Source organism: Harmonia axyridis, chromosome X, assembly GCF_914767665.1.
Source record: "Harmonia axyridis chromosome X, icHarAxyr1.1, whole genome shotgun sequence".
NCBI classification, from domain to species: Eukaryota; Metazoa; Arthropoda; class Insecta; order Coleoptera; family Coccinellidae; genus Harmonia; species Harmonia axyridis.
Window position 1 is genome coordinate 25967610 of NC_059508.1, and position 11654 is coordinate 25979263.

The 11654-nt window shown below is 40.4% G+C and overlaps 1 protein-coding gene and 1 long non-coding RNA gene across 2 annotated transcripts; one reads left to right on the forward strand and one right to left on the reverse strand.

Annotated features, from left to right (window-relative positions):
- Nucleotides 1–875: 875 nt before the first annotated feature.
- Nucleotides 876–6310, forward strand: LOC123685971. The gene is made up of 2 exons (XM_045625870.1): nucleotides 876–5797; nucleotides 5879–6310. Exons 1-2 carry the CDS (start codon nucleotides 2857–2859, stop codon nucleotides 6199–6201), a joined length of 3264 nt encoding a protein of 1087 aa, XP_045481826.1. The 5' UTR covers nucleotides 876–2856; the 3' UTR covers nucleotides 6202–6310.
- LOC123685972 lies at nucleotides 3125–8629 on the reverse strand. The gene is made up of 3 exons (XR_006748389.1): nucleotides 6949–8629; nucleotides 6543–6895; nucleotides 3125–3418 (listed from the first exon to the last, which is right to left on the reverse strand). It is a non-coding gene; the product is annotated as an uncharacterized LOC123685972 (long non-coding RNA).
- Nucleotides 8630–11654: the final 3025 nt, after the last annotated feature.

Consider the following 11654-nt stretch of genomic DNA (forward strand, 5'->3'; position numbering starts at 1 on the left):
GTAACGAAGTCTGATTATTCCCATAGGAATGATCAGGCTCCGTCTAAAGAATATTTATTGTTTTCCGTTTAAATTAATCATTCTGATATATTCCGTAAATATTGGAAATAATTTATTAATTGTTCACCGCGATAATGAAAAAGTCCATGCTTCATGTTTTTCAACCGACCAGGGCCTCGAATAATCCGAGTGAAATAATATAAGAAATTATTTATTTCGGCGTTTTTACCGCTGATATATTTTTTTCCATATGTCAGATTACGTTCCGCCAAGAGAATTTTCTCGAAAAACGAGGTTTTTGTCGACATGAAGAGTCACGTGGACCGAATTCCTTCACCGTCCCGCACCGAAGTTATAAAAGGGGGTAACCGACCCAAAATCGGGAATTCATGTTTAGGCAGTCAGTAGATAGAGTATAGTTAAAATTGATGTTCAGGCATTCAGATAGTTGCTTAGTAGTTTTCAGTAGTTTAGATAGTAGAGATTTTCAGATTCAGTAGTATAGTAAAGTTAGTTATTCAGATAGATTTAGGTAGTAGTTAGTTCAGTAGTTAGTTAGTTAGATTTAGAAGTTTAGGCAGTAGTTTTAGTTTTAGAAAAGACATTTTGGTTAAGTGGTTACCAGGTGACCGGAAAATAGTAAAATTGGTAATTGAACGCCAATAATTACAAATCCGTTTCTGAGGTCGAAAATCGCCATTTTCATCAGTAAACTTACTTGTTAGTCTTTTTCTGGGGAGTTTGCTAATTTTTACTTGTGACTTTCTTACGAGTGAATATTCAAGGGTTTCATTTGATAGAGACAACGAGAGGGTGGTGTACCGGTGGAGTTTTTCAACGCGCTAGGATTAGTTTTCATTCCTTCCCGACTCTACAAAATCCACGATTCTCAATCTCCAAATATCATAATTTCCCGGCTCCCGGATCCGACTAACTTGTTCAACGGTTCTGACTGACAATAAATTGGTGAGGTAAGGACACAGTAGTTGTAGACAGTACAAATTATCTCAGTAACCGAGTTAAAGTATACAGATTGATATAATTTATGCTTTTTCTGATTTCCCGTTTTTGCTGAGATTGTCTGTATTGTAGAATTGAATCAATAAACCTATTAATTTTGTTGCGTTGTTTGTTACTTGGTCACCGCTACCATCCTAGGTGACACCGAATCCTGTCTTCACTAAGCTGCCCTGGTAAGGTTTGTCAATTTCTCCCTAAAATTGGCTGGCGCTCGAGATACTACTGCAAAGTGCTGAAGGGCAATTGGCAGAGGCGCCAGTGACGCCAAAAAGGACGTTACAAATAGCGCCCTAGCGAGGGACTTGAGAGGACAACGCTACAGAATAGCTCCCGATCTTCAGAAAACGACGCTTAAGGGTGTAAGGACTGAAGAGGAACCGAAGGTCAGTGCAACCATTTTTTTTCTCTCTCTCTGAGTGGAAGAGATTATCTTCTCCTGTTGGAGGAAGATCCGTATATTGAATTGATTTGTTACTGGTACCTAAGTATCAGTGGACTATATTAAAGTGCTATAAACATTTCCGCGTTTGACAATAATTTCCTTTATTAGCAGGAAACCGACATAGCATTGACAGTGTGGACATTTATATCTAAATAACTTTTTTTTGTTTTGTGTATTGCAGGACTAGAACAATCGACCGCCGGATTTCTTTGTGACTTTTTCGGTTACGTGAAAGGTTACGGAAAGTGACTTTGGGGTGACACTCAGTGACTATCTTTGTGCGCGTTGAATACTGTTTAACGTTGAGTGGTTGGTTCAACTCGGACAGAAAACCAGTGAGTATAATTGAGATACTGCTACCGATTGTTTCATTGTACAATCACTGCAGCTAATATAGTGATATCATACCGCCTTCATATAATAGGGTATTGTTCACTGCTACTATTTACTGATCATCGTTTGAATAAAGAAAGATTTGTTGTTTTTTCCCTTACACACTATTATCCTGAGCAACTTTATTCCAGGTTGAAACAAGGTAGGGATATAAAAGTCATAAGGACTTGGAGATATTTACTTGTGATTTTATTTGCTTTTGAACCATAATAGCTGATTTCTGATAAATAAAGTTGACTTGTGTTTTTATTATTGCTGCAACAGTGAATATAAGTTTTTGTTGCTGTGTATTCCTTATTTCTGAGTTTACTGATTGCCTGAAACATTTTTATTTTGTGTTGAATTGCTGAAGAATTTTTGAAACAAGTGATTATCGTTATTGATTTGAATAAAGACTTGCATTGATTTTCTTTGTCTGATATTCCAGGATTGCTGAATTGTTTTTGATTTATTTGAAATATATTTTGACTGTGAATAAAATTGACAACTTGTTATTTTTGAGATTATCTGATTGCTAGAACTGTCAACTGTGTTTGACAGTGAACATTATTTGAACTACTCGGTTAACCCTACTTTTCTTTTCTGGGTTTGTGAGTTATTTTGAAATTGTCAACTGCGTTTGACATTGAATATTTAGTTTCTTCTGGAAATTGTCAACTGTCTGACATTGGAAAATTTTTTTTGAGAATCATAATAAATTTAAAACAACTTGTTTTCTGAAAGTTTTCTCATTTTTGATTTTCTTTGACTGTATCAAACAATAATTCAAACTTGAATAGATTCTGTTATCAACTTGTAATTTTTCAGCATTATTGTCTATTAGTGTTATTTTTGTGCGAGGGTTAAGGGAAAAATAAGGACTGTTACCGGGAATAGTGAAGTTGGGGAAAGTGTTCGGACTTCAACGGTTAATAAGAAGAGGACAGTGTCGAATAACTTCGATAGATTTCAAATCGATTGTTTGAGTTTGGACTTCAACGATTCAATCACATAACCTCAACATGGATGTGAATCGACTATTGAATGATGAGCTGACTTATGAGTTACAGCTGAGAGGACAATTAATACCCAGCACAGTAATGCTAAAGAGGAGTTTATTACGACAGGTATTGAAATTGAATTTGCCTCTACAGCCGACAGGAATGAACCCGACACTGGACATGGAGTCATGTCAGAACAAACTCACCGACTTGCTGGAAGCCATTCAACACTTTGACACTGAGAACACCACGAAGGAATATACTCGGATTTCAACAAGATTAATACACATTCAGAGAAGACTGAATTTTATTATCACTAAAAATGAAACCGAGTCACAGATGATAGAACACTTAAAGGAGACTGCAGCTCGGGCCTTGAGTTCATTGGAGGCAACGTTGACTGCTGACAGACAGCAACCATCAACCCGACCGGATGGATCGCTTTTGGAGGCAGAGATTCCACAGTCGCCTGAGATGTCTCCCATTCAACCAACCAAGGTTGCACAACTGAAGACATCACTGATAGATTTGGAAGATGATGAACTCCCACTGCCAACTGCCCAGGTCTCCCATACTGCAACACCTGCAAATAAGTCAAGATTAGTTCAAGTTTTGAATGCAACAAGACAGGAATGTGAGAAGTTACTACAGAATTTACCAACGATGCCTATTCCTCAACCACAACAGCCGAATATGAATCAACCAGAGGCATCAACTCATAGTCGATGGACCAGCTCTATGAGAAGGGTGTCATTTCCCGATTTGAATGAACCCATGATGAATCTGAACCAGCTGATGACACCGACTACTGCCCAACAAGGATCTGAACCACGACCGATGCCGACCTCAACTATACCCATCCATAAATGGAATATTTACTTTGATGGGACTGATAGTGTGATTGGATTTATAGAAGAGATAGAGAGACTTGCTGAATCCCGAAAGACATCCTTAGAACATGTGTTCGAATCGATTTACGAACTTCTGCGAAAGGATGCCAAAGATTGGTTCATCCCCCGGAGGGGACTCTTCAGAAACTGGGACGACTTCAAGACTCAATTAAAAGAGGCATTCTTACCAGTCAACTATGAAGAAAACCTACTGGATGAAATCAAGAAGAGGATGCAAGGTCCTGATGAGAAGTTACTACTGTATGTTACCCGGATGCAAAATCTGTTCCAGAAGCTGACCTGTAATCGTCCCACGGAGAGTGAACAGATTCGACTGATAAGACAGAGGTTATTGCCATCACTGCAACAGGCCTTGGCCTTCCAGGAGACGACCACCTACGATGAACTCCTGAAAAAGGGAAAAGTTTTTGAAATGGTTCAATGGCAGATGGGACATTATACCAAACCACCGGTTAAACCCAGCCTCATCGATGAACCACATCTAACATATCATCAACGTCGTCAACAGGACTACCCGGCCAACCTCTCTGCAATTTCGGAGAATACTAGACAACGAAACCACAGTACTCGTCAGGAAGCTCCCACACCATCTCCATCTCCGAAGAAGGGCCCGTCAAGACCGCTAACCACAGCCAGAAGGATAGAAGACTGGAATTGCTCAGTATCCTCTGGACCAGATCGTCCCCATCTGCCCTCGAGGCCACCGGAATACTCGACCAACAGAACAGGAAATGCCAACACCTCCCAGGATCGGAATGGATCACCACCGGAGCGAAGAGTGTCCTCCCAGACACAATGCTTCAGATGCGGGGGATATGGCCACCTACGTCGAGACTGCCGAGGGACACCGAAAATGTTTTGCTCCCGATGTCAACGAGAGAATATCCTCTCACGAGACTGCCCATGTCCTCAAAACCGGAGAGGAACGACACCGTCAACTTCAGCGGGATTCCTAACTACAGTGATTCCTATCGTTAGCAACGACAGCTGGCCTCTGGTAGAAGTGCACATTGAAGGAAAGTTATTCCATGCATTGATAGACACTGGTGCGGCAAAGAGCTGCTGTAGTCAGAGGGTGGCCCAGCTGTGTGAAAGAAACGGAATCAAGGGAGAAAAATCAACAACTGAAGCTGTCATGGTAGCGAATGGACAAACTACAGCCATACCGAAGATGTATCACCTTGGAATGGTGATAGCCGATTATGCCCTGAATAACATAGAATTCTTACTTGTACCCAACTTACCAGTCGACTTAATCCTGGGAATAGAGATGCTGAAGACATACAACTTCTCCCTGGATATCAAGAACACAGAATGTTATCTGGAAGGACGACGGATCCCCAGAGCTAAACAGGTTAGCCAAGAGGTCATAGAGGTGCAGACTCCCGAAAAACACCTCCAGAACCGAAGAGGATCCCACAACAGACTTGCTGAGAGCCCGTTGAGAAATCAATTACCGACACTTAACTGTGTCCAACTGAAAGAGACAGGTATTCAATGTAAGTGGTACAAAAATAAGTTTCAGGAAGTAGAGAAAGGACCAGAACACTGCCCCGACTATTCCATCATCGATGGAAGACTACACCGACACTTTTGGGATTCATCAGATGCCAGGGAAGCTGGAACAGGCCAACCATGGAAGCTGTGTATACCCACCGAACAGAGGACCAAAGTACTGAAAGAAAACCACGACTCTGCTGGACATCTGGGAATAGCTAAGATGATTGCGAAGATCTCGCGGAATTATTACTGGCCAGGTATGTTTAGGGACATTGCGAAATATGTCCGGAACTGCACTTCGTGCCAAAAGTTCAAAGTACCCCAACAGCAACTGGCAGAAAAGATGCAACCTCGAAAGATGGTGGATGCGCCGCTCAAGGAAGTACCGGTGTTAAGGAGGAGAACAACGACGGAGATGCGGATGCCCAGAACCCCCCAGAGCTCGGTATCGTCGGTTAGAGGGAGAAATTACCTAGCCGGAGTGGAGAGAGTGATGAAGAGGACCACTACGCAATCTACACAGACCCCCCCTTTGTGCCAGCTGCGGGCCAGTAAGCAAGATACCGGTTCTAAAATTCCATTCAGGACGAGTGTGGAAGACAACACCGGTATAACTAAACCATATGTTTCAGATCAAACCACACCGGCCCCAAGGAGCGTTCGTATTGTAGGTACGATGGGAAATAAAGTGTACCTAGAGGTTAGGCCCAACACTTGCTGGAAGTGCGGCAAGACATGTCCCTCGCGGCAGGAGTGTCGAGGTCGACCACTCCTATTCTGCAGCAGATGTGGTTTGATAGGTACGCAGACAAGGTACTGCGAATGCGTACCCAGGAAACTGGCCCCACGGCCGACAGCAACTAGGTTGACTCCAGAACAACTAGCCCTGCGTCCGTGTGCAAGATGCACAGAGAGAGAAGCCACGCAGCGGAGAGAAGAGAGAGCAAGCAAATGAGATAGAATTAAAAAGAAGATACCGTTGTTTTTGTTCCTAATCCTGTAAACTGTGTAAAACCATATAGGGCCTAACCCAATATCTTATAACATTATATTCAAGACTAGTAGACTGATTTTTAATCTGTAAATGTTGATGAAACTGAATAGTACATAATAAGTCCGTGAATATTATACAATAAAAACAATTCCAGTCACTTGCCCTGAATTTCAAAGGCCGTCAGATATAAATTAGTAGTTCCACTGTGTAATAAATTTGAAGAATGCCATTTCTAATCTGATAAATAACTGAAATATTCCGCAGTGTTACAGATGAAGTTTTCTAAGAGGCTAGATACTCACCGATGAGAATAAATGCTGGAGATAGGCAACACACCTTTCATCGGATGATCAGCTGTAGGCCCAATTCCACCGAAGACATGATTCCTGAAGATTTATTCATGTCATCATCCAAGAAAGAAGTACTTGAAGAATTAGACATCATGACCTGTCAATTATTACTCTGGTGGACATCTGGATTCCATTTCAATTTTCATATAGATAATTTAAACTGTATAACTGGAAGAATTTTCACCGTTCTGAAAATTTCACCATACAGTCACTGATTCCTTGTAATATCCACAGGTAAATCAACCAGTATATTCAATGGGTTTGGAATGGTTTCGACTCATCTGACTGGGAACTTCGACGTCCCTCTGAAATAATATGGCATGATTCATCGAGATATGGAAATCACAGAACTACTCACCGGAGAATGGGATAATCCACACCTGACATCAGATTATTTCACCGACACTTGGAAACTTCATGGAAATGGGAACGAGTTCTACTCCACAACCCCGAGATGAAGAAATTCCCCAAACATGTACACATTCAAATCACCCCGGATGACCGAAGAAGGAAGACGGCGTTTGAATTTTTCACCGACACTTGGAAACTTCATGGAAATGGGAATGAGTTCTACTCCACAACCCCGAGATGAAGAAATTTCCAAACATTCAAATCACCCCGGATGACAGAAGAAAGAAGACGACGTTTGAATTTGACATCGATTCATAGAGCAAAGTTTTATTTTTATATGTCAAACTGTCTACAACAACATTATAATCTTTGATAGCGTAACGTAACAGTCAGACCCGTACTTCCCATATATCCCGCGTAATAAGACAGGATAGTATTCGGTTATTTTTTGTTTGTTTTTTAGAATTCAAATTTCTGTTTCACCGTAACTTGAATTTTTCCGAACCAGGGGGGATGTAACGAAGTCTGATTATTCCCATAGGAATGATCAGGCTCCGTCTAAAGAATATTTTATTGTTTTCCGTTTAAATTAATCATTCTGATATATTCCGTAAATATTGGAAATAATTTATTAATTGTTCACCGCGATAATGAAAAAGTCCATGCTTCATGTTTTTCAACCGACCAGGGCCTCGAATAATCCGAGTGAAATAATATAAGAAATTATTTATTTCGGCGTTTTTACCGCTGATATATTTTTTTCCATATGTCAGATTACGTTCCGCCAAGAGAATTTTCTCGAAAAACGAGGTTTTTGTCGACATGAAGAGTCACGTGGACCGAATTCCTTCACCGTCCCGCACCGAAGTTATAAAAGGGGGTAACCGACCCAAAATCGGGAATTCATGTTTAGGCAGTCAGTAGATAGAGTATAGTTAAAATTGATGTTCAGGCATTCAGATAGTTGCTTAGTAGTTTTCAGTAGTTTAGATAGTAGAGATTTTCAGATTCAGTAGTATAGTAAAGTTAGTTATTCAGATAGATTTAGGTAGTAGTTAGTTCAGTAGTTAGTTAGTTAGATTTAGAAGTTTAGGCAGTAGTTTTAGTTTTAGAAAAGACATTTTGGTTAAGTGGTTACCAGGTGACCGGAAAATAGTAAAATTGGTAATTGAACGCCAATAATTACAAATCCGTTTCTGAGGTCGAAAATCGCCATTTTCATCAGTAAACTTACTTGTTAGTCTTTTTCTGGGGAGTTTGCTAATTTTTACTTGTGACTTTCTTACGAGTGAATATTCAAGGGTTTCATTTGATAGAGACAACGAGAGGGTGGTGTACCGGTGGAGTTTTTCAACGCGCTAGGATTAGTTTTCATTCCTTCCCGACTCTACAAAATCCACGATTCTCAATCTCCAAATATCATAATTTCCCGGCTCCCGGATCCGACTAACTTGTTCAACGGTTCTGACTGACAATAAATTGGTGAGGTAAGGACACAGTAGTTGTAGACAGTACAAATTATCTCAGTAACCGAGTTAAAGTATACAGATTGATATAATTTATGCTTTTTCTGATTTCCCGTTTTTGCTGAGATTGTCTGTATTGTAGAATTGAATCAATAAACCTATTAATTTTGTTGCGTTGTTTGTTACTTGGTCACCGCTACCATCCTAGGTGACACCGAATCCTGTCTTCACTAAGCTGCCCTGGTAAGGTTTGTCAATTTCTCCCTAAAATTGGCTGGCGCTCGAGATACTACTGCAAAGTGCTGAAGGGCAATTGGCAGAGGCGCCAGTGACGCCAAAAAGGACGTTACAGTTCAATCAACAATTATCCAAGTAAGCCATTCCACATTGTTGATTTTCTTGGACTCGGATGTCACGCAGGTAGCTATAAGCTCCCACGTGGTAAGGTCAATTGCTGCTGTAACCACATATGCACGACTGACTTCTGTTGTTGATTTCATTTGTTTGTTATTTCCTCCTATGTTTCTCATTCTAACACTTTTCATCGTATCGCACAGGGACGAAAGCTTGACACACGTGTCTAAGGGAACCACTTTGGTATAAGGGACTGTTCTTATTTTTTTTTTGTTTAATCAACAATTATCCAAGTAGGCCATTCCACATTGTTGATTTTCTTGGACTCGGATGTCACGCAGGTAGCTATAATCTCCCACGTGGTAAGGTCAATTGCTGCTGTAACCACAAATGCACGACTGACTTCTGTTGTTGATTTCATTTGTTTGTTATTTCCTTCTATGTTTCTCATTCTAACACTTTTCATCGTATTGCACAGGGACGAAAGCTTGACACGCGTGTCTAAGGAAACCACTTTGGTATAAGGGACTGTTCTTATTCCCTTCGTTTTGTTCAATCAACAATTATCCAAGTAAGCCATTCCACATTGTTGATTTTCTTGGACACGAATGTCACGCAGGTAGCTATAATCTCCCACGTGGTAAGGTCAATTGCTGCTGTAACCACAAATGCACGACTGACTTCTGTTGTTGATTTAATTTGTTTGTTATTTCCTTCTATGTTTCTCATTCTAACACTTTTCATCGTATTGCACAGGGACGAAAGCTTGACACGCGTGTCTAAGGAAACCACTTTGGTATAAGGGACTGTTCTTATTCCCTTCGTTTTGTTTAATGAACAATTATCCAAGTAGGCCATTCCACATTGTTGATTTTCTTGGACTCGGATGTCACGCAGGTAGCTATAATCTCCCACGTGGTAAGGTCAATTGCTGCTGTAACCACAAATGCACGACTGACTTCTAATGTTGATTTCATTCGTTTGTTATTTTCTTCAATGTTTCTCATTCTAACACTTTTCATCGTATTGCACAGGGACGAAAGCTTGACACGCGTGTCTTAGGAAACCACTTTGGTATAAGGGACTGTTCTTATTCCCTTTTTTTTGTTTGATCAACAATTATCCAAGTGGGCCATTCCACATTGTTGATTTTCTTGGACTCGGATGTCACGCAGATAGCTATCATCTCCCAAGTGGTATGGTCAATTGCTGCTGTAACCACAAATGCACGACTGACTTCTGTTGTTGATTTCATTCGTTTGTTATTTTCTTCAATGTTTCTCATTCTAACACTTTTTTCATCGTATTGCACAGGGACGAAAGCTTGACACGCGTGTCTAAGGAAACCACTTTGGTATAAGGGACTGTTCTCATTCCCTTCTTTTTGTTTAATGAACAATTATCCGAATAAGCCATTCCACATTGTTGATTTTCTTGGACTCGGATGTCACGCAGGTAGCTAGAATCTCCCACGTGGTAATGTCAATTGCCGCTGTAACCACAAATGCACGACTGACTTCTGTTGTTGATTTCATTTGTTTGTTTTTTCCTTCTATGTTTCTCATTCTTACACTTTTCATCGTATTGCACAGGGACGAAAGCTTGACACACGTGTCTATGGAAACCACATTCGTATAAGGGACTGTTCTTACTTCATTCTTTCTGTATAATGATCAATTATCCAAGTAAGTCATTCCACATTGTTGATTTTCTTGGACTCGGATGTCACGCAGGTAGCTATATTCTCCCACGTGGTAAGGTCAATTGCTGCTGAAACCACAAATGCACGACTGACTTCTGTTGTTGATTTCATTTGTTTGTTATTTCCTTCAATGTTTCTCATTCTAACACTTTTCATCGTATTGCACAGGGACGAAAGCTTGACACGTGTCTAAGAAAACCACTTTTGTATGAGGGACTGTTCTTATTCCCTTCTTTTTGTTCAATCAACAATTATCCAAGTAAGCCATTCCACATTGTTGATTTTCTTGGACTCGGATGTCACGCCGGTAGCTATAATCTCCCACGTGGTAAGGTCAATTGCTGCTGTAACCACAAATGCACGACTGACTTCTGTTGTTGATTTCATTTGTTTGTAATTTCCTTTAATATTTCTCATTCTAACACTTTTCATCGTATTGCACAGGGACGAAAGCTTGAAACACGTGTCTAAGGAAACCACTTTGGTATAAGGAACTGTTCTTATTCCCTTCTTTTTGTTTAATGAACAATTATCCAAGTAAGCCGATCCACATTGTTGATTTTCTTGGGCTCGGATGTCACGCAGGTAGCTATTATCTCCCACGTGGTAAGGTCAATTGCTGCTGTAACCACGAATGCACGACTGACTTCTGTTGTTGATTTCATTCGTTTGTTATTTTCTTCAATATTTCTCATTCTAACACTTTTCATCGTATTGCACAGTGACGAAAGCTTGACACACGTGTCTAAGGAAACCACTTTGGTATGAGGGACTGCTCTTCTTCCCTTTTTTCTTTTTGATGAACAAGTATCCAAGTAAGCCATTCCACATTGTTGATTTTCTTGGACTAGGATGTCACGCAGCTATCTATAATTTCCCACGTGGAAAGGTCAATTGCTGCTGTAACCACAAATGCACGACTGACTTCTGTTGTTGATTTCATTCGTTTGTTATTTTCTTCAATGTTTCTCATTCTAACACTTTTCATCGTATTGCACAGGGACGAAAGCTTGACACGCGTGTCTAAGGAAACCACTTTGGTATAAGGGTCTGTTCTTATTCCCTTCTTTTTGTTTAATGAACAATTATCCAAGTAAGCCATTCCACATTGTTGATTTTCTTGGACTCGGATGTCACGCAGGTAGCCATAATCTTCCACGTGGTGAGGTCAATTGCTGCTGTAACCACAAA

Coding starts and splice junctions, on each gene's coding strand:
- LOC123685971 (XM_045625870.1), top strand. CDS start 2,857: ATGGATGTGAATCGACTATTGAATGATGAGCTGACTTATGAGTTACAG. Junction 5,798..5,878: donor TTTGTGCCAGCTGCGGGCCA/GTAAGCAAGATA, acceptor CATATGTTTCAG/ATCAAACCACACCGGCCCCA.